The 23,917-nt window shown below is 49.1% G+C and overlaps 1 protein-coding gene across 1 annotated transcript in view; it reads left to right on the forward strand.

Moving 5' to 3' along the window:
- Nucleotides 1–23,917, forward strand: part of kirrel1b (kirre like nephrin family adhesion molecule 1b) — a 43,960-nt gene that overhangs the window by 5,899 nt on the left and 14,144 nt on the right. Inside the window, exons 2-3 of the mRNA XM_049011256.1 lie at nucleotides 22,255–22,404; nucleotides 23,587–23,736. Coding sequence (XP_048867213.1) covers nucleotides 22,255–22,404; nucleotides 23,587–23,736 — 300 coding nt within the window. The remainder of the gene's footprint in view (nucleotides 1–22,254; nucleotides 22,405–23,586; nucleotides 23,737–23,917) is intronic.

A 23,917-nucleotide genomic window follows, 5' to 3' on the forward strand; every position in this document is an offset into this window, starting at 1 on the left:
TGTACGTTGGGATCAAATCAGGGTGAAGCTGATTAGGATTAATGGTACTTTTTGTTATTTGATTTGCAAAATCTGCTTTTGGGAAAGATGGACATCCAGCATTCATCTCCCCTTTTCTGGGTCTGGTACCTTTACTTCAGTCGGTTGAGGCTGACCCAGAATGGCCGCCTGACGGAGAAATGTCTCAGAGAAGCAGCAGGACAGTGGGGGGAACAGCCGTAGACAAATAATTAGGCTAATGTAATTCTGTAATTGATGCTTTCGTCCCCCCACATCACTTTAATACGATACTGTACTTTTGTTCCATGCGGCCAGTTTGTTAGGCAGTAATGCAGTAATGCAGTAATAACTTTTCTAGGTCATTAATGTGAGAAAAATGACTGTTTGAATATTTTCAGCACTGACATCCAGCACCTCCTGCAGTCTGCGTGTAAAGATATGAGCAACTTCCCTTCCTGCTCCTGTCTCACCTCTTGCTCTCTCCTCCATCCTCCTTTCCTGCCTTCCCTCTCTCCTCTCATCCTGCTCTCCTGCCTTCCCTCTTTCCCTCTCTCCTCTCATCCTTCTCTCCTGCTTTACTCCTCCCCTTCTCCCCTCCCATCTCTCCTGCTTTTGTTTTCTCCTTCTCTCCACCGATCCTCCTCTCCTACTTTCCCTCTATCCTCTCATCCTCCTCTCCTGTCTTCCCTGTCTCCCTCTCTCCCGTCCTTCTCTCCTACCTTCCCTCTCACACTCTGTCCTCCCATCTTTCTCTCCTGCCTTTCCTCTCTCCCTCTCCCATCCTCCTCTTCTGCCTTCCCTCTCCCTCTATCCTCCCATCCTTCTCTTCTGCCTTCTCTTGCTCCCTCTCTCCCTCCCCTCTTTCTCTCTCTCTATTTTCTGTGACACTGCAGGAGTGTTTCCATTTTAAACTCTCACGTTCTCCTCCATTTCCGCCCTGCCCTCAATTCCCGCTCTATCCCTCTCTTGCCACTGCCACCTCCTCCTGCTCTCTCTCCAAAGAACTTTCTTTCCTCCTCTTCCTTTTTCGTCACTCCCCTCCTGACCCACCCCCCAGAATGACTTCCAGATGTGCTTTTCTAGTACAGAGTGCCACATGCAGTCCGGGGAGCCATTAATGTGGGCACATGTCGGCAGGGCGATGGGCAGTATGCACGTGTCACCAAGTTATTGTCTGGGGGAGGTGGGGGGGGGGCATCCATGTATGCCTGCCAGCCTTGTCTCTGCCGTGTGTGTGTGTGTGTGTGACTGTCTGGGGGGGCGTGTTTGCGCGTGTGACTGTTCAGGCAGTGTGTGTGTCTGTGTGACCATTCAAGGGGGCATGTGTGTTTGTTACCCACTTGGGGGGGAGGCATATGTGTGCATGTAACCGTCAGGGGGGGCCTTGTTTGTGTCTTCGTCCATCCGGGGGGGTTGGTGTGTGCATGTGACTGTCTGAGGGGGCTCTGTGTGTGTCTGTGATCATCCGGGTTGGGGGGGGGGATTGTGTGCATCGGACCGTCTGGGGGGGGTCTCTGTCACTGTTCAGGGCGGCCTTGCATGTAACTGTCTGGGTGGGGCTGTCTGGGAGGGCCGTGTGTGGCTGTGACCATCCGGGGGGGCCTTGTCTGTGCATGTGACAGTCCGGGGGGGGGGCAGTGTGTGTGCGCATGCTGTGTGTGTGCCCATCAGCCTGTCTCTGTGTGACCATCCGGTGGGGGGGGGGGGTACCTCTGTGGCCTGGGTGCATCACAGAGAGATTCCCAGCGCTGTCCTGCTTGGAATCAAGGACACATCAGTCCTGGGGGGCTGGAATGTGGCTGCTACGGACACCCCCGACCTTGTCTGGCTGGGGGCGAGGGGTGTGCACCTCCCCTGTCTGTACCCAGCTTGCCTATGTGCGGCGGTGACATCATCGGCTGCTTGGGGGGGGGGGGGGGGGTGGTGACGTCAACGCCTAAACGCGAGGACCGGTGACAGTGCTGTCATTTGCCTTTTACGCATCAGATTGTCGGGTGAAAAGTACGTGAAAGAAAGGGGGGGAAATAATTACTAAAACAAGGAGAAGTGAGCGGGAGATTGAGGCAGAAAGATCATTTTCCTGGCTATTTAATGTGTCTGTTTCTATAGCAACCATCTTACCAGCAGTGGCTGAGAGGGACAGGGGTTTGTGTGTGTGTGTGTATGTGGGGTGGGGGGTGGTTTAGTAAGTGGGGAATGTGGGGTGGCGAGGGGAGGGAGCAGGGGCTGCACTGGAGAGCGTTACCATAGAAACAGGCAAAAGACAGGGGGGACTTATTGAAACTTTGAACAATACAGGAAAAAATGTAAAGGGAGAAACAGGGTGACATTAGACGGGAAGAGAGGGTATCTAACGTAATTAGGGAAGGCGGCGAGAGCATGTGGAGGGAGCGTGTGAGAGGCGCAACGCAAAGGTGCCGTTACGTCATGCAGCAAAGGTTTCAGCCGAAGCAGTTTCTCCTGGTGCAGCTGCAGGCAGTGAAGCAGTGTGACATTAATGCGTGAAGCCCCTGGGCTGCCCCCATGCAGCCGACGCATCCGCGCGCGCAGTATACAGAACGTGATGATCATATATATATTTTATATATATAGTTTATATACATATATATATATATATATATATATATACGAAGTCCATCTCAGCCATCAAGAAATGAAGAAACACTGGGTGCTAAAACCAGCAGTTTAGGAGTAACTATAGTTAAGAAGGTGGATTGTTTCCTGAGGCAGTTACCGGGCACGAAGGCACTAGCAGCCAGAGATGGGTGAGGAGGGATGGAGCTGCTGCGCATCCTGTGCGACGGAGACTGAGAGCGGCTGGGAGACTGTTACCTCTGCGTCCTCCATCGTGCTGTGAGCCGCTTAACGTCACGCCGCTTTAAAAAGATGGAGGAAAGCACAACGTGGCAGGGAGCACATCCGTCCATCCGTCCTGCCCTCCCAAATGTGGCCGGCGCTGCCTCCGCTTTGTCTCTCTGTTGCCATCTCGCCTGACTCCTTCCCTCCGTCTCTCCTCGAGCATCCCTCCTCTCCCAGTTACCATAGTGACAGCATGGTCCGCCGGCGTGTGCTCACTGGTTCCGGTGTTGCCATGGTGATAGCTTTCTCCCTCCCTGCTACCTGTGCACGTTACGCCCGCCCTTTGTGCTGTGCGCTGCACCTGCTCTGCCTCCGTCTCTGTCCTCTCCTCCTCTCTCCTGCCTCTTTTCTGACTCTGTCTTGCGTTTACATGTCGTATGCCTGTCCTTCACCTCTCACTCTTTGTAGGTCACTCCTTATCAGTCTTTCTGACCTCTTTTTGTTATTAACGTTGTTCCGCTTGTCTCTCAGTCTGTTCCTCCTGCCACCTCTTTACGTTACTTGTCCTCACCCTCTGATTCTCGAGCCGCGACTGGGTGCCATTGATCCCCACACAGAGTGAGCACTAGGAAGGACGAGGGGGAGGAGAGAGGGAGAGAGGGGGGGGTGAGAGAGACGGACTGGGGTTTAGGGGAAAGGATGCAACAAACATACAGAAAGGGGGGGATTTGGGTATTTTTTGCCAACAGCAGCTGTTGCTATGGTGACAGAACTTTCTGATTTAGTGGTACGATGCGAGAGAAAGGGAGAGCAGAGAGTGGAGAGGCAATGGGCAGACAAGAGGAAGGTGGACAGACCAAGAGAGGGAGCAACACTCAGTCAGAGAGGAGAAGAGAACAATAAGGACAATGTGAGTGTAGGGAAGATGCAGGGATCCATGGTTTACAGGCCGATTCCGCTTTGTTTCAGACAACATGGTGCTTCGTGTTAGCAAACATCTGCATGGTGTTTTATTTTCATGCTTTTTGCACGTACTGCATGTAAGTGATGGGTATCGTATGAAACTATTAAATTATGATGTGATAAGCAAGTTGGACGTAACTGAACTGGTGTGAGAAGCAGAGTAGGGATGGAGAGAGGAGGTGCACAGGGCAGAGCAGAGAAACGCATGGAGAGAGAGGAAATGAACAGGGCAGAGCGGAGTAAGGGATGGAGAAAGGAGGAGAATGGGGCAGAGTAGGGTAAGGGATGAAGTGAGAGGAGATGAACAGAGCAGAGTAAGGGATGGAGAAAGGAGGAGAATGGGGCAGAGCAGAAAAAGGGATGGAGAGAGAGGAGATGAACAGAGCAGAGTAAGAGATGGAGAAAGGAGGAGAATGGGGCAGAGTAGGGTAATGGAGGGAAGGAGAGGAGGTGAACAGGGCAGAGCAGAGTAAGGTATGCAGAGAGAGGAGGAGAATGGAGTAGAGTAAGGGTTGAAGATAGAGGAGGTGAACGGGGCAGAGCAGTGTAAGGGATGGAGAGAGAGGAGGTGAACAGGGCAGAGTAGTGTAAGGGATGGAGAGAGAGGAGATGAACGGGGCAGCACAGAGTAAGGGATCGAGAGAGAGAGGAGGAGAATGGGGCAGAGTAGAGTAAGGGATGGAGGTGGAGGGGGCAGCGCAGAGTAAGGGATGGAAAGAGAGGAGGTGGAAGGGGCAGGGCAGAGTAAGGCATGGAGAGAGGATTTAAACAGAACTGAGTAGAGTAAGGGATGAAGATAGAGGAGGTGAACGGGGCAGTGCAGAGTAAGGGATGGAGAAAGAGGTGGTGAACAGGGCAGAGCAGAGTAAGGGATGGAGAGAGAGGAGGAAGAATGGGCAGAGTAGAGTAAGGGATGGAGAGAGAGGAGGAGAATGGGGGAGCGCAGAGTAAAGGATGGAGAGAGAGGAGGTGAACGGGGCAGAGTAGAGTAAGGGATGGAGAGAGAGGAGGAGAATGGGGCAGAGTAGAGTAAGGGATGGAGAGAGAGGAGGAGAATGGGGCAGAGTAGAGTAAGGGATGGAGAGAGAGAGGAGGAGAATGGGGCAGTGCAGAGTAAAGGATGGAGAGAGAGGAGGTGAACGGGGCAGAGTAGAGTAAGGGATGGAGAGAGGAGGTGGAAGGGGCAGGGCAGAGTAAGGCATGGAGAGAGAGGATTTAAACAGAACAGAGTAGAGTAAGGGATGGAGAGAGAGGAGGAGAACGGGGCAGAGTAGAGTAAGGGATGGAGAGAGGAGATGAACAGGGCAGCACTGAGTAAGGGATCGAGAGAGAGGAGGAGAATGGGGCAGAGTAGAGTAAGGGATGAAGATAGAGGAGGTGAATGGGGCAGTGCAGAGTAAGGGATGGAGAAAGAGGAGGTGGATCTAGACAGCATCTACACAACACACTTCAGAGCCCATCTGCACTGAAAGAAGCAGTTAATGCTGAATATGTGCAGTTTTCAGATTCTCCGTCACTAAACAGCACAGAGAAAAGTCTGAGAGTATCTAACCCGCTGGCCTGTCTTTGCTGGACGTTTGTTAGCACAAACAACCCCTGCCAACTGACTGGAGCAGAGCGTGGCCAGACACTGGAGTGACAGATGGTGGCCATTGAACGCAGGTGCTGTCTTCCAGGTGCTCAGCGAGGGGAGTGTGCTTGATGAGCCAAGACTAGGGGGGAAAGTCTTCAGAAGTGTTCAGGCAGCTAAGGGCTAACATGGAGTGCAGGTCTCACATGCAGAGTGTCAGTGTTAAGGCCAACACCGGGGTTAGGTATGCCAGTGTTAGTGGTACGTCACCTAAAGGAGGGAGGGTCTTCTTCCCCAATGTGTCGAGTCTGCCCTCCCTTAGACGAAGAGGAGTCGCAGCGTAAATATGAAGACGATGACCTTTATTAAGTTAGACTGTCCCCCAGCTTCCCCGCTGAAAAGCCACGGGGTGGGTTTGGTTTAACGTCAAACAGTCACCGACAACACAGCATGAGACATTTGCACTTGTGTTCTTGCGGTGATCAAACACGGCCCCGAAAGTGGCTCCTATTGAAATACAGTATAATCCCAATAGTGAACAGGACTCACCTTGGCTGCCTGCAGTGTGAACGGCGCGCTGCAATATTTCAAATTTTGATACCCGAGACATTTTCATATTTCCTCTAAATACGAAAGCGGCTGCTTGCTCAGTAGTTGTAAAACTCGATAGCTGCCAGTATGAATTTTATTTTAAAGGTGTTATTGCCACTCTTATAAGGAGGTGTTAAAGTCAGCTTGTGGAGGGGGGGGGGAGGGGTGTATAAATCTCGGCAGTTCAAAAGTGTGGAGCGATGACCTTGGAGAAGGTGACCAGCGACATCAAAGGGCCCCATATGAGATTCGCAGGCAGTTTCGCATTAAAAATATGCTTAGAGGGGATGACGACTTGCAGTGAAAAATGATGACATTTATTATCCAGCAGATCCATTTTGAGATCAGTACTGCGGAGTGACACGGTAAAGCATAGAAAACAAGATTAGGTTAAGTTAATGTTTTCATGTTTGGTTTTCATACTTTTATATTTTTCCTCTTCTAGTGTTGGAATAAGTGGATTCGACATTGTTCTTTCATTTAGACTTAAGAAAAAGATTTAAGCTTTGTAGTTAAATGTCGAGTGTGAAGTATTTTACAATCAGTATGCTGTGAGTTCATCTCACTCCTTTTCTTAGCCCAAAACACTTAAAATGAATTTGAAAATAGTTCAACAACGTATGGAATATTTACGAGCTATTACTAAAGTCCACTTTGGTCCCCATCTATCCATCCATCCATTCATCAATCCATCCATCTTCTAACTGCTTTTCTTGGTCGCAGTTATGAGCCTTCGGTTCCAGGCAGTGTTTGCTACAGTCTCTCACTGATAACTGCAGCACACTGCATTAGTGGTCTGGAGTAAGCTATTCATGGCTTTTTTTTTTTTGTGGTAGAAAATTTCCCCAGACGTTTCCAGTCACGACTTTATGGCTGTCTATATTGCATCAGACCACAATAATGCCAGTTTCCAGTTAACACACTTTAACTCGGCGCAGGAAACTTTTGGCAGCCTCCCGTCCGACAGACGCATTACCGAGCGCAGCATAAACACGGCCGGTGGTGGAGGCAGCCTTGCCGCCGCGGGCTGAGCTGAGGTCTTTGAGGACCTGAGGCTGTATAAGATCCAGGTCTGAGGCTGTCCCACCCCCGCAGCCTCGTGGAAGGTCAGGTCGCCCCCAGGCTGAACAGCTGCCCTTTCTTGTGTCACTGGGGCTCCCTTTGTATTATTATAGCTCAAACATGAACTATTTGAAACATTTAAAATAGTCCCTGCGTTTTGCATTTTCGCAAGCCGTCCGTGGCAAGCGAAGCACACAAGAGCCGAACATCGAATACGCCAGCAAGGTGCTGAAACGATCTGCGTCCCCCCCCCCGGAAACTATGCCTTTTTTTTTGCATCATGCATGGAACCTGCTGCGTCAGGCCGGCCCAGCTGAGATTTAGGTCGATTTTCTGATTTAAAGGCGGTTTTCCGGCAGCTAGTGGACAGGGATCAGGCATCCCGAACGCTGCTGCACTTATTGAAACCACATTTCTGAAGCCGCGTTCCAGCATCGCTCCCTCTTTCACACACAGACTCGAAAACAAGTTCGCTGACTTCGAGTTGGAACTGGAAGCGGTTTTTTTACTCCCCGTCTGTTTCAGCGCCACCGTCCCAGTGTCGTCCTGACGTGCCGAGATCAGTCCAGCCCTTCTTTCTGTCGGACGTAATTTATCCCCATGCCACAGACACCACAGTGTGACCGCCGTGACACAGTGCGAGCTCGCATCGTCCCACATAATAACATACGGGATGCAGACTGGCCCTGGCTATGGTAACGCACTCTCTGCCTTGCCAGAAAGGCCGAGTTTGACACTAACGGATTTCGCTGACTGCGATCCTCTCATGTGCATCGCGGATGAAATGCAAACATGCACAAAAAAAAAAAAATAATCTCTTTTAGAAACACTTCTATTTTCCTCCAGTATATATCCTTACCAGGCAAATTACACACAAGCGAAGAAGTGGAAATTTACAGCCTATTTTAAAAAGCTGGGAAGTGTTTTAAGAGTGCTAAAAGTATTTTAGAAACTTGAAAATGCATTATTCATAGTCAGGAATCAGCAACCCCGGTCAGTGATAGAATAGGTGCAGATGGGACACCTTGCAGCGACGACGACAACAGCGGAGTCCGTTAGTTAGTTATATCGAACCAGCGTCCACGAGACTGGGGGAGAATACGGGGGAGAAGAGAGACACTGCAGAGGATAGAGGGAAGGGAGGGAGGTGTGCAGAGGGGGAGGGAAGGAAATGCCTGGCATTCCATTAGCGCTGACTGAAAGCCACAGAAAGAGGGAGGGAGCGAGGGAGCAGCGACGGAGGAGGCGGAAAAAGTGGGAGAGAGCCGACTACAAGGAGCAGAGAGGAGGCAGCGGCAGGGGTACGACGTGGAGACAAAACCTACCCTGGTGACAAGTGACATGCATCTCAAATTGGTTGCTGGGTGACCAGGGTGCATGGGGGGGGGGGGCATTAATCACCAGCTCTGCAGTCTCCCTAGCTCAGTGATGTCACTCCTCCAAGGGGGTGATGTCACAGAGGTTATCCGGTGCCTGGACCGAGGCCTGGCTGAATTAGGCTGGTGGTGGGGGGGGGATTGCCATTTGGGTAAGGCTCCTACGGGATGCTGGGAAATCAGAGCAGAGCAGCACTGGAGTGTACGCATGAGGTTGGAAGGACGCGGCCTGTGTGCGCGAGACGCTCCCTGCGCTGGCAGAGTCCCCAGAAGCCGGCGATAGCCGGCGCTTCTCGCTTCCCTCTCACCATACCCCTCACTTCCTAAAATAATAAAGCAAGCAGGTCATTTTTCTCTGTGCCCTCGTGTCTGTAAACACTCCCGAGAAGGTCCTAGGGCCTCTTGCTGTCCGCGAGTTTGCTAACAAACCAGGGTGAAAACAGATCCATTCATAACTGCGGGGTACTTGACATCACCTTCCAGGAGGTAAACGGCACCAGGAAGCGACCCCTCCCTGTAAATAAATGGCACATATATGAATTTCCATGGGCGTAATACCATCGTTGATATTTTAAATGAGTGAATCCTTCTATTCATTGCGTGCTGAAGAGGTTTTATGTTAATTAAGTCAGCAATGTCTGATTCTGCATTTGCCAAAGATGTCTCAATTAAGTTAGTGCGGTAGATTAAAAAAAAGCTAAGAGTTTGTTGTGTGTGTGTGAGCGTGTGTTTTTACATGGGGAGGGCGCATAAGAGAAGCTGACTCCCAGCTTGTGACTAATTAACGTGTGTTCCTAGAGTGATGGGAGTGAAGGGGGGGCATGGAGGGGGGGGCATGGAGGGGGTGCTGTGCGGCTGTGAAGGGAAGCTGAGTAGGTCAGCGAGATAGAATGTGATGCAGAACGAGGCTGGGAATGTTCCGGAAACGGGACCGGCTCCCAAACTAGCCCAACCTATGTGAACAGACTGACTATCATGGGATGACAGACAAATATGAAGGCAGAAAGTGGGGATGCCAAGTTCTGAACAGGAAGTGATGTTTCACCTGTGAGAAATGTATAGTTAGAAGTTATTTGTGTTTAGCTATAATGAGAACTGTGTCACACTAATGCATTACTTTTACTGTTAGCTATAGAAGGCCTGTGTTATATTTTGCACCATAGCTAGCAGGTAGAACTTATGAATTTCTGGTTTGATGCTGGTAAGCGGGATAAGAGAAATGGGTTTTAGGCTAAAACAACGGAAGCGGTTTCACGGCATTCGAAGGACACAGTTGTAACCTTGGGGTGAGACCGGCCCTACTGCCAAGCGGGATGCGATTGTTTTTTGAGCCGCGTTCAGGCGGATTAGCGCGAGTGTTAAAATTAACATCACAAATAAGGCCGAAATGCGATCTGTGAAATACTTTGCATGTCGTTACCCATGCAGATTTCACAGTTCATTGTGGCCCAACTTCAGCATTTTATTTCCGTGCCATTAATCAACGTTTATAGCGATGTAGCATTAGCCAGAGTATATTGGCGATAGTATTTATTGTTTTACTTTGAGCTTTGCTTCGGTGTTATTCGTGTCGGTCCTGCCGTCACACTTTGTGGACGCCGAGGGGGGGGGGCGTGATCCTCCCGTGTTCTCCGCTCCTGGGATCGGCAGCATTCTGTGGATCTGCTGTCACTGCAGGATGCCCCAGTTAAGGACGTCTGCTGGAAAAGAGGAGCAGTAATATAGATGTACCTAACCCCCCCCCCCACCAAGCACTGCCTCTGTGAGAGACGAGGGCCGCTTCACATTTTCGGGGGGGCTGGTTTCACTGGGAATGGGCCACGCAGAGGTGTCATGGATGTCACGCCCGGCAGCCTTGTGTTTCAGGGTTTCCAGCTCTCACGCATCAGGTGTGACACCCACGCTTTCAAAGTCTTGCACTCATGCACAAAATCTTACAGCAAATCTATATTATTCCGTTATAAACCTAAAGATAGCTACATCGAAAGTGTCGGGGCAGTTTGCAAAGCCCCACAGACTATTTACAAAGAAATTGAACTGTTGCATACACGTGAACGCGTGTGCAGACTCGTCCCGAATTGAAAATCCCACTCGAGCCAGCTGACCGAAGCTGGCAACCCTGGTGTTTATGTTTGTAACATTAAGACAGTCTGTGGCCCATGTGCACGTTCACACCCTCGTCTAGCGAGAGGTTTCTCCCGACGGTCTCAGGGGTATTTTTAACTTCCAAGTGATTTTCATTACAGTCCTTTTCATATGTAAACACAGGGTGAATGGCTCCAGACAGGGTGAGCGGCTTCCAGCATCTCGCTCCATTCCGAGGGCCTCTCTGTCCTCCTTTCATCCCCTTTATTTTTTTATTTGTCACCGAAGTAAGGAACGTTCATCCTTCTCTACGTTCATGTCTTTCATTATCCCGAAAGATAGCAAGGGAGGAACGGAAAGAGATAGGGCAATTGAGAGAATGATGGAGGGAGATTGGGCGATCCTGTGGGAGTAAGAGAGGGAGAGCAGAGAGAAGAAACGGGGGGGGCAAAAGAAAGAGAGAAAATGGGGATGAAATCAGAATGGGGACGGAAGAGAGAAAAGCCTCAATATAGTTTTTATCTGTTTATTTCTCTCTGTTCCACTTATAATTCCCCTTGGAAGTAGAGAATGAGAGAAAAAGAGAGAGAGAGAGAGAGGGGTGGAGAGAGATGGAGGGAGACATTCTTTGCGATTTCTAGGGGTTTTCTTTGTGAAGGGGTGAATTGTGTTTCTGCCGAATGTCGACCAGCAGCTCCAGGCCCCGAATTAATACACCGATAAACTGCTACATTTATTTTATTTTAGCATTTATTAATATTTAATAGATGTGGTTTACATGCCAAGAAAACAGTTCATCTCCATCACTTTGTGCGAGTCATTTGGCTCAGTATTTGGTGGTTTTGGTTATCGTTACAAAGGCATAGCCACGCACACGCGCACACACATGCACACACACCACACACACACACCACACACACACACCACACACACGCACGAGCTTGTTCGTTGTCTTTGATGCTAATGCTCACAGTCACATGCACTCCACTATCTGGGGGGGGGTATGTTTAATCACCCCCCCCCCCCATTAAACATGCAGAAATGAAGACGTGAATAAAACATGTAAAAACAGATGGGGTAAATTCTGATGGGGAGAGAGAAGGGTAAATAATTCAATTAACGAGAGAGAGAAAGGGGGAAATACAATGAAAAAGACATGAAATGTACAACAACGAACAAGTCAATCAGAGGAGGGGAAGGGAAGGGGGGGGGGGGGGGGGGGGGGTCACGAGGCCCAACAAAGAGCCTCTTCATATTCAGGCTCCTGCGGCTGGCTAGCTTTCTGTGTCACCCGATTGTGTGTCGCCCCGAAGACCAGGGCACCTCACGGGCACGCACACACACAGGGCATACCGGCCACACACGCGTTACACGCTTCGCCGTTCAGGCCTATTTACCCTGTGATGCAGCACAGGACAGATCCTTCATCCAGAGGGGTGACCAGGCGGCCATGTCGGGCAGCAGCAGGGAATCCTGTAAGGCGTGTGTGTGTGTGTGTGTCTGCACGTGTGTGTGTGTGCATGTGTGTGTGTCTGCACGTGCGTGTGTGTCTACTTGTGTGTATGTGTGTGTGTGTGCCTATGTGTGTGTGTATGTGTGCATGTGTCTGAGGGTGTGCGAGTGTGTGTGCGAGTGGGTATACCTATCCTTATGGGGACACAATGTCCCCATAACGTGATAAATATCCATTTTTTTTCCCTTATGGGGAACAGTTTCTTGGTCCCCATAAGGGAAAACTATATTTTATAAAAATCAGTGACTGCTATGAACAAACTAAAAATGCAGAAACTCTTGCATTTTGCTTGGTTACTTATGGTTATGGTTAGAGCAGGGTGGGGGTTAAGGTTGTCATAGTTAGCGTTAGCATTTTTTCCATAGAAGTGAATGAGCAGGCCCCATAAGGATAGGTATACCCTATGTGTGTGTGTGTGTGTGTGTGTGTGTGTGGCTGCCTTTTCCTTCCTGTTCCATGTGCTGCACTCACTGGCCCCTGGGTGCTCCTATGACTCGCGAAAAGTTCCTGCTGCAACGACTTTGCAGTTTTCTGGAACTTTCATGGATTCACTTTAAGGTGCGTTTCCTGATCTCCCACACCTCTGGCCATCAGTTAACTGAACAGAGAGGTGTCGCATGCCAGCAAAAGGCCACCTCGTACCTGTACCGTATCTGCAGTCATGCTTACTGTATAGCTACACTTGCATCGGTATCGGTACCGATCCAGACCTATCTGGCAGATTGGGTATTGGATGCATGTGACCAGTCCACTTATTTAGTTTTCGGCAGTCTGTAAAAAGCGAGATCCTATTTGTTATTAAATTGATTTGTACAATCAACCACACGACAGCTCCTTCCCATTTTAGATGTTTTTTTGCGGCATTCAAGCTGAACGCTAATCCTGCTGCGCAGTTTTTGTGCTACTCGGTGGTTGTGAGCGCGGTGACTTCTGCCTGCTGTGACGTCACGCGCACAGCCATGCAGGATGAGGCACATAAGAAAATCCGATAAGGGGGCGATTATCTGGAAGTATTTTAGCTTGAAACAACAACTAGTAGCACAGTGAATCGTAATCTTTGTAAAAAAAAAAAACGAAGTTTCGAGAGGTCAGAGTAGTGTTTAGTGAAAAATCCCACGGAACAAAGAGCACGCGATTGTGTGAGAGAAGACGAGTAATGTGTAAAATGCAGGGGGTGATTTGGGAGTCGCTGGCTATGTGCACTCGCTACAGCTTGAGGTACATTTGGGGCCGCTATCGCAACGAAGTGTAAGTGACGCTGTTGCCAGTGGGAGAAAAATTGTGGGTCTTTCCAGCATTCGCCACTTCTGTGTACTGTCCTGGAATATATTTGGATTGAGCAACAAATGCCTCAAAAACGCTTAAAACAAGATGTACAAACGAGGTAGAAGAGAATGTTATGTACCTTTCTAATTAAAGATTTTTGCCGTGCATTTTTTTTCATTTGTATTTGCTAGTTTAAAAAATAAATAAATATGTATATATATTTATTATATTAAAATATTGAAGTAAAAAGAGCTCTTGTATCGGAATCTGTATCGTATCTGCAGTTGTGTATCGGAATCGGATCAGAACTGAAAAAAATGCGTAGAGTATAGGATGTACAATATAGTGTGGACAGACAGTTCTTGACTAAAGTAATCCGTTCCACAAACCTTTACTGAAGACGTATTTTATGTGACTTGGATTTACCTTCCTATACCATTCAAGCCTCATAACAAAAACATATAACCCAAAAAAAACCAATATACACTAATACAATATAAATACTAATATACTAAAGACTGCTTATTGCATAAATGAAAAGATAATGTTTGAATATCAGTGGGTCTTTTTTGTCTTTTGTATTTTTTGTCCAGATTTACGTGAGTCAGTTTTCTGTTGAGAGCTGCCTGTATATTAGTTACATTAGTTATTAGTTCACATATTTATATTACATACACACATGTAATACTAGATTTTTGCATTTTTCTGTGCTGTTGCAAAACATTTTTGCTATGATTGCTATTAAAACCTGATTTGATTTACTGATTCTTCTGAGCTTGTACTGTTCCTTTGGCATGCAAGCAGACACACACACACACGTACACACACACACACACTCTCATTCACGTATACCACACACATACAAACACACACACATACACACACAGGCTCAGAGCTGCTACATTTGCACTAAGGTCACATTCCACAGATGCATATGGGTTCAGTGGGGTGAGTGTAGGGGTCGTGACCTCACAGTTGAGGTATGCACTGCGTGACTAGGCTGGGGGAGTGGTGGGAGGTGCATGGGGACATGTGAGCACTCCATCAGGATGTGGGCTCCTGGGCAGTGAGCCTCTATATGCCATGTGTTAATGGAGCGCAAATGCAGAGGACGGCCTGCAGGGGGCGATAGCATCATCATGACAGATATGCTGTGACAGCCCTCTGCCATCACTCCCTGCAGGAAGAGCGGGAGGTGCGACTCAGGCAGGGGCAGCAGAGGGACAGGAGGAATAGAGGAAGAGAAGTGTGAGAGGCAGAGGGAGGTAGCGAGGAGAAAGAGAGCCACGTCCCGCAGGGTTAATTAAATCTCTGTTCTCTGTCAGTGCTGGGCTCCCTCCTTCTCTCTAAGCCCCTGCTGCAAGCTGACAGCCGCACACACTCTCCCGCAGACATATTCTCTGCTCCTGTCTCTCTCTCACATTCACTCTCAAAGACACATTCTCCCCACTCCCGTCTCTTTCTCACACTCACTCTCTTGCACACTCGCTCTACGCTCCTGTCTCTCTCTCATACTCACTTTCTCGCTCACACGCTCTCCTGCACACTTGCTCTCCAGTCCCATCTCTCTCATTCACTCACTTTCTTCCACATTCACTCTCCCGCACACACACTCTCCTCTCCTGTCTCTCTCACATTCACTCTCCCGCACACACACTCTCCTCTCCTGTCTCTCTCACATTCACTCTCCCGCACACAAGCTCTCCTCTCCTGTCTCTCTCACATTCACTCTCCCGCACACACACTCTCCTCTCCTGTCTCTCTCACATTCACTCTCCCGCACACACACTCTCCTCTCCTGTCTCTCTCACATTCACTCTCCCGCACACACACTCTCCTCTCCTGTCTCTCTCACATTCACTCTCCCGCACACACACTCTCCTCTCCTGTCTCTCTCACATTCACTCTCCCGCACACACACTCTCCTCTCCTGTCTCTCTCACATTCACTCTCCCGCACACAAGCTCTCCTCTCCTGTCTCTCTCACATTCACTCTCCCGCACACATGCTCTCCTCTCCTGTCTCTCTCACACTCGCTCCCCCGCACACATGCTCTCTGCTCTGTCTCTCACACTCGGTCGCACACACGCTCTTGTCTCTCACACTTGCTCTCCTGCACACACTCTCTCTCACACTTGCTCGCTCCTCGCTCGCCCACACACATGCTCTCCGCTCCTGTCTCTCCCGCACACTCGTTCTCTCCTTGCTCGCCTGCACACACTCTTATCCTCTGTCTTCTCCTACCACCCCGTCATCACCCAGTGCTGGCTTGAGACCTGAGGTCAGAGAGAGCTCTCTTTATGCCTCACTCATGTCTCCCCATGGAAGGTGGGGGCGGGACTCGCCAGGCAGTTGTGGGGGAGGGGTCACAGGGAGATGGGAATCTGGGGCTGTGCCCAGAGTCATGATATGTGGAGCACAGTCAGTCTACAGCACCTGCAGACCCTGTGGCGAGGCTCCAGCAGGTCCTGCCACCAGGCACCCATGAAATGAGCATTATGGTGCACCTTACCACCACCCCAATGCCCACATGACAGCGATGGAGGCGCACTCTCCATGGGGTGGATCATGCAAGTCTGCGACGATCTTATATGAGTGGCAGAGTCAGAACACAGATTAGGCCATCCACCAGCAGGTGGATGCCACGTTGGCTGATGGCATTTCCTGTTAAATAAACGATCTGCACCAGAATGGGAACTCACTTAGGATGCTGCTCTGCATTTTAGGATTCATGTTTTGAAAAATATTTTAATTGCAATAATATTTTGGGGTCTTATGAAGGTGAAGAAAACAGATGCCATACAGAGGAAGGACACATTGGACAGAGGCAGTGTACATCATGGATAGAGGGAAGACATGACAGAGAGACAGCGGACATCACACAGAGACAGACGATAGCAGACAGAGAAAGGACATCACACAGAGACCGGAGATGTCAGAGAAAAAGAGGACACTAAAGAGAGACAGAGGACATAAGAGGGAGGAGATGTCTGAGAGAAAGGGGACATCAAGGAGAGATAGAGAACATCACAGAAAGATAGGAAATGTCAGAGAGATAGAGGACATCACAGAACATCATAGAGAGATAGGAGATGTCTGAGAGAAAGGGGACATCACAGAGAGAGGACATCACAGAACATCATAGAGAAATAGGAGATGTCAGAGAAAGAGGACATCACAGAGAGACAGAGAACATCACAGAAAGATAGGAGATGTCAGAGAGATAGAGGACATCACAGAACATCTTAGAGACAGAGGACTGGCATCCTGTCCAGAGTGTCCCCTGCCTTGTGTACTGTGCCGGACTGGCATCCTGTCCAGAGTGTCCCCTGCCTCGTGTCCCTTGATGGACTGGCATCCCATCCAGAGTGTCCCCTGCCTCGTGTCCCTTGATGGACTGGCATCCTATCCAGAGTGTCCCCTGCCTTGTGTCCTGTGCCGGACTGGCACCCCATCCAGAGTGTCCCCTGCCTCGTGTCCCTTGATGGACTGGCATCCTGTCCAGGGTGTCCCCTGCCTTGTGTCCTGTGCCGGACTGGCACCCCATCCAGAGTGTCCCCTGCCTCGTGTCCCTTGATGGACTGGCATCCTGTCCAGAGTGTCCCCTGCCTCGTGTCCCTTGATGGACTGGCATCCTGTCCAGGGTGTCCCCTGCCTTGTGTCCTGTGACTGACTGGCACCCCATCCAGGGTGTCCCCTGCCTCATATCCTAAGATAGACTGGCATCCTGTCCAGGGTCTCCCCCTTCCCTGTGCCCTGTGCATCCTGTGACAAGCTCGAGGCCCTTCCATCGCCTTGACCATGACCCCGTAGTGGATGAATTGCACTTGGAAGTAAGAAGTTTTATTTTAGCCTGTTTTCATGATGTTACTGGGGTGGAGTTAAAAGTATCAACCTACAGAACACCTTCTGATGATTAAATTAATGGGCAACTCACGCCAGCTCTGTAGGTTAGTGCGATATAGGGGGCTATTCCCTTGGTCCTCTTGCGATTAGTAATGAAGTTTTATAGTTAACCAGTCACACTTGGGCGCAGTGTCAGCATCGCCGGGGGAAATGCCATAAAATTCACAGCGAGCTTCATTGCCATGGCTACGAATGCAGGTCAGCCTCCACCCGTTGCCAGGAACAGCACCCAGGGCTGCTGTGCCTCACCGAATGGCCCAGCGCCGCGCCGAAATTGCAGTCGTGACTCATAGCGGCCTGCGTGGTTGTAAGTGGAGCAGAGAGGGACGAGCAGCCATTGCGGGGCTCCTCTGAAAGGGGCTCAGAGAAACCAGCTGAAATGCTGCGTTGGCTGATGGCATTTCCGGTTAAATAAATGATCTGCACCAGAATGGGAACTCACTTAGGATGCTGCTCTGCATTTTAGGATTCATGTTTTGAAGAATATTTTAATTGCAATAATATTTTGGGGTCTTATGAAGGCGAAGAACACAGATGCCATACAGAGGAAGGACACATTGGACAGAGGCAGTGTACATCATGGATAGAGGGAAGACATGACAGAGAGACAGTGGACATCACACAGAGACAGAAGATAGCAGACAGAGAAAGGACATCACACAGAGACCGGAGATGTCAGAGAAAAAGAGGACACTAAAGAGAGACAGAGGACATAAGAGGGAGGAGATGTGTGAGAGAAAGGGGACATCAAGGAGAGACAGAGAACATCACAGAAAGATTGGAGATGTCAGAGAGACAGAGGACATCACAGAACATCATAGAGAGATAGGAGTTGTCAGAGAAAGGGGACATCACAGAGAGAGGACATCACAGAACATCATAGAGAGATATGAGATGTTAGAGAGACAGAGGACATCACAGAGAGATAGGAGATGTCTGAGAGAAAGAGGACATCACAGAGAGACCGGAAATGTCAGAGAAAGGGGACATCACAGAGAGAGGACATCACAGAACATCATAGAGAGATATGAGATGTTAGAGAGACAGAGGGCATTACAGAACATCATAGAGAGATAGGAGATGTCATTGGGAGAGAGAACATCATGGAAAGACAGAGGACACCATATAGTAAAAGAAGATATCAGACACAGAAAGGACATAACAGAGAGATGGGAAATGCCAGAGAGACAGAGAACATCACAGAGAGAGGACATCACAGAAAAAAAGACATCACAAATAGATAAAGAACATCACACAGAGATAAAGGACATCACAAAGAGACAGCATATGTCAGACAGAGAAAGGACATCACAAAGAAACAAATGGCAATTCAAAGAGAATATGGGTGTGTGCTGTGATGGAGCAGGTGGCTTCCCGTCCAGGGTGTCCCCTGCCCTGTGCCCTGTGATGGACTGGCATCCCATCCAGGGTGTCCCCTGCCCTGAACCCTGTGACAGACTGGCATCCCATCCAGGGTGTCCCCTGCCCTGTGCCCTGTGACAGACTGGCATCCCATGCAGGGTGTCCCCTGTTCTGTGCCTTGTGACGGACTGGCATCCCATGCAGGGTGTCCCCTGCCCTGTGACGGACTGGCATCCCGTCCAGGGTGTCCCCTGCCCTGTGACGGACTGGCATCCCATCCAGGGTGTCCCCTGCCCTGTGCCCTGTGCCCTGTGACGGACTGGCATCCCATCCAGGGTGTCCCCTGCCCCGTGCCCTGTGATGGACTGACATCCCGTCCAGGGTGTCCCCTGCCCTGTGCCCTGTGATGTACTGGCATCCCATCCAGGGTGTCCCCTGCCCTGTGACGGACTGGCATCCCATCCAGGGTGTCCCCTGCCCCGTGCCCTGTGACGGACTGGCATCCCATCCAGGGTGTCCCCTGCCCCGTGCCCTGTGATGGACTGACATCCCGTCCAGGGTTTCCCCTGCCCTGTGCCCTGTGATAGACTGGCATCCTGTCCAGGGTGTCCCCTGCCCCGTGCTCTGTGACGGACTGGCATCCCATGCAGGGTGTCCCCTGCCCTGTGCCCTGTGATAGACTGGCATCCCGTCCAGGGTGTCCCCTGCCCCGTGCTCTGTGACGGACTGGCATCCCATCCAGGGTGTCCCCTGCCCTGTGCCCTGTGATAGACTGGCATCCCGTCCAGGGGAGCCCCGTATGTCTCTCGGTTACATTTTTTTGAGGATTCTCTCCTCATCAGCTTCAAGATGCAAAAGAGAAAAGGAAGCGGCGGTAATTAAAGGTTATCCTTAATGTGATAAGTGTTGTTTTTCAACATGTTGAACTAATTTTATGTTTAACAACCTTAAGTTTGGCACAGTAGTGGGAAAAAGGAATTCACAGCTGATCAGTGCGTGGTTAGAGTAAAATTAATAGTAACTACAATACTGTGACTAAATATATGTGTGTGTGTGCGTGTATTTTTTTTTCTTCTGACTTCTAAGAGGCCCCACGCACACGTTTGGGTTCAAATCTTTGTGGGGTCTCTCCATTCATATCTCTGGACATTAACAATGACGACCTTAACCCCCACCCAGCCCTAACCTTAACCACAAGTAAGCAAACAACATGCAAGACTTAACATTATTAATTTTTCGATTGCATTCACAGATTTCTCATAAAATTGAGCTTTATATTGTGGAGACCTGAAAAATGGTTCTCATAAGCTAAAAAATAAGAGATTTTTGCACATTCTGGGAACATTTGGTCCCCACATTAAAATACCCCCCTCACATACACACACACACATACACTCATACTCTGAGGCTATTTAGAGACACCAGTTTGCCCAACTGCATGTCTTTTGATTGTGGGAGGAAATCGGAGAATCCAGAGGAAACCTGCGCAATACAAGGAGAACATGCAAAATCCACACCCACACACACACACAGAGGCAAGATCCTAACCTCCAACCTGCCCAACAGCGCCCCCCACTGAGATGCCCTTACAGAAACATGGAATTGGCAGAACGATATTACCAGAGATAAAATCACTCAGATGCAATTCGAATTTCAAATGTGAATTATATAATAATAATTATAATATCCAGAGTATGAGGAAAAGTAGTTATTTTTGTTGCCTCTTTTTAAATTTAATCCTCTGAGGATGGGTTCCTTTTAAATCGTGTTCTTTATTAACAAGTTGTGCCTTAATTAGCTAATAGGATTGTTTCAACGATGATCCAAAATAAGCACAGCCGGGGGGAAGCAGATGCGTGTGCTTCTCCATCCGTGAACCCGCCGCCGGTATCTGGCAAAAAACGCCGAATGTGCCAACCTGGCGCGGCGGTGACAGTGTGACCCGCGGGTTAATTCTCCCTGTTGGAGCAAATCGCACCGCCGGTCGCCGCAGCGGAGCCCCCTGCCGGGGGAGTTTTTGGATGCCTGCGGTGGTTGCAGCGTTAGCCTTATCAGCAGAGGGGGTTGTGGGCCAGCCCAGTCTGTTGCCCCTGCCTATCTAGGTTCGCTTAGCGCGGCTGCCCCGATTGGCTCTAGTGGTGGATGATGTAATTTCCTTTTTTTTTTTTTTTTTTTTTTTTAAAAAGAAAAGATACTTATAAATACGGAGCTATATTTGGTCATGCATACCTGACTGTCCTTCACGTGTGTGTGTGTGTCCCCTGTTCTGAGTGTGGGCTGCGCAGGCGGGCTGAGCGCTTGCACAGGTGTGTGTGCGTTCCCGAATAGGATGCTTGGCAGCTGCAGTATATTACAATGACAGTGTGTACGTTAAAATAACTGCATACTTTAGAGTGGCAGTGCATGCATTAATGCGACCGTGTGTATGTTAAAATGATACTATGTACGTTGAAGTGACAGAGCTACTTCAAAATCAAAGTGCATACGTTAAAGTGACAAGCCTGCTTTTAAGTGACAGCGTATACATCAAAGCAACATGGCATAAGTAAATGTGACGGTTAGTACATTTAAGTGACAGTGCATACATTAAAGCAACATGGCATAAGTAAATGTGACCGTTCGTACGTTAAAGTGACAGTGCATACATTAAAGCAACATGGCATAAGTAAATGTGACCGTTCGTACATTAAAGTGACAGTGCATACATTAAAGCAACATGGCATAAGTAAATGTGACGGTTAGTACATTAAAGTGACAGTGCGTGCATCAAAGCAACATGGCATAAGTAAATGTGACGGTTAGTACATTAAAGTGACAGTGCGTGCATCAAAGCAACATGGCATAAGTAAATGTGACGGTTAGTACATTAAAGTGACAGTACATACATTAAAGCAACACAGCATAAGTAAATGTGACGGTTAGTACATTAAAGTGACAGTGCATACATCAAAGCAACATGGCATAAGTAAATGTGACCATTCGTACATTAAAGTGACAGTGCATACATTAAAGCAACATGGCATAAGTAAATGTGACGGTTAGTACATTAAAGTGACAGTGCGTACATCAAAGCAACATGGCATAAGTAAATGTGACGGTTAGTACATTAAAGTGACAGTGCATACATCAAAGCAACATGGCATAAGTAAATGTGACCATTCGTACATTAAAGTGACAGTGCATACATTAAAGCAACATGGCATAAGTAAATGTGACGGTTAGTACATTAAAGTGACAGTGCGTACATCAAAGCAACATGGCATAAGTAAATGTGACGTTAGTACATTAAAGTGACAGTGCGTACATCAAAGCAACATGGCATAAGTAAATGTGACGTTAGTACATTAAAGTGACAGTGCATACATTAACGCAACATGGCATAAGTAAATGTGACGTTAGTACATTAAAGTGACAGTGCGTACATCAAAGCAACATGGCATAAGTAAATGTGACGTTAGTACATTAAAGTGACAGTGCATACATCAAAGCAACATGGCATAAGTAAATGTGACCATTCGTACATTAAAGTGACAGTGCGTACATCAAAGCAACATGGCATAAGTAAATGTGACGGTTAGTACATTAAAGTGACAGTGCGTACATCAAAGCAACATGGCATAAGTAAATGTGACCATTCGTACATTAAAGTGACAGTGCGTACATCAAAGCAACATGGCATAAGTAAATGTGACGGTTAGTACATTAAAGTGACAGTGCGTACTTATGTTGTATAACACTGCCTCCCTTCCCTCCTGGACCAGGCTGGACGGCGCGATTCTCGCAGGAGCCAGCGGACCAGTCGGTGGTCCTGGGTGAGACAGTGGTCCTGTCCTGCGTGGTCTTCAACTACTCCGGCATCGTGCAATGGACCAAGGACGGGCTGGCATTAGGCATCGGGGAGGACCTGCGAGGTGGGTCACATTCGCCTGTCACATGCTTGCCTACGCGCCCCCTTCCCCCGCCTCCCCATTAATAGCATCACTGTTTCACTGTTGTAGCTGACAATAACACATGTAATATCTCAGTTCGCTTGTTCCATTTTTGCTTATTTTGCCTGCAGAAATATTGACCCAAACTGAAATGTGTGTATATGTCAGAGGGATAGAGGAATGTGTGTTTGTCTCTGTATGTAAAAGACAGAAAAAGCTCGTCCAGGCTCCGCCCTCTTTGGGTCCCTGGGAACACATCAGTTCACACATTCACATGTTTTCAGGCTTCAGTTCAATAAAGGTCAGCTCCCACCGCCTCTCTCACCCGCCCCACTCCAGCTCTGTATCTCCCTCCTCCCATCTTTTTCTCCTCTCCGCCGGCAGAGGCGAGTTGCTTTCTCTCGTATCAAGGTTAAAATTCCCAGTCGAAGCTGGGAAACAGGACACGCGCTTCGGAATTCCCGAATCAGGCATCCCGTGTCCTGCGTGATCCCACTGCCAGGCTGAAGCCCATCATTTGAGGAATACGTGGCTGACACTGATCTGCTCTTTATTACATGCCAAAGTCATGAACACCGATAATGAGTGTAATGTCTTTAAAGACGCGGATTCGAAGTGCTGAGTAATGTCACATGCATTTTTTATCGGTGTTTTCTTTTCTACGTCCGCTAAAAATATTAAAATGGTGCAATGTGCCGAACACGCAAAAGACATGGTCCTAACATAACAAACATGTGTCCCACCTTAGTTAAGCTGCATTCATATATGTACACGCATTAAAGGAGCACACACGTGACACACGAGCAGCCCAATTCTAGGAACGTTCCTCGCCTAGCACACAGCCCCAGGTTATGCACCGGAGCATTTAACCTCTATCAGATCAGGAGGACACGGAGACTGTGTCAGCGCTTCCTGGTTGGTGGAGACATAGGTGATGTAATCTGTACCAATACTTCTGTCCCCTTCAGAATCTAAGGCGATGATGTCACCGGCCACGGGTATTGATAGCATCAGAATGTAGAGCGTGTTTGCCACCTGGTGGGAGGATTGAGCCAGAACGCACGGCTGTGGGGAGTCGGGGGCTCCCGCCTGCGCAGACGCAGACTAGCCACGTGTGTGTGTGAGATGCCATCGGTGATGAGTGCTCCTCTCTGCCCCCCGCAGCTTGGCCCAGGTATCGCGTGCTGCGCAAGGTGGACTTGGGCCAGTACAACCTGGAGATCTCGGCGGCGGAGCTGTCTGACGACTCTCTGTACGAGTGTCAGGCCACTGAGGCTGCACTGCGCTCCCGGCGAGCCAAACTCACCGTGCTCAGTAGGTGTCTGGCTACCGGCCCTTTCTGTGCGTCTGTCCCTTTGTGTGTCCCTGTGTGCCTGTGTCTCTGTCCCTGTGTACGTGTCCCTCTCTGTCTGTATGACTGTCCCCGTGTGCCTGCATCTCTGTCCCGGTGTATGTGTCCCTCTCTGTCTGTATGACTGTCCCTGTGTGCCTGTGT

The sequence above is a fragment of the Brienomyrus brachyistius genome, chromosome 4, assembly GCF_023856365.1.
Source record: "Brienomyrus brachyistius isolate T26 chromosome 4, BBRACH_0.4, whole genome shotgun sequence".
Classification (NCBI taxonomy): Eukaryota; Metazoa; Chordata; class Actinopteri; order Osteoglossiformes; family Mormyridae; genus Brienomyrus; species Brienomyrus brachyistius.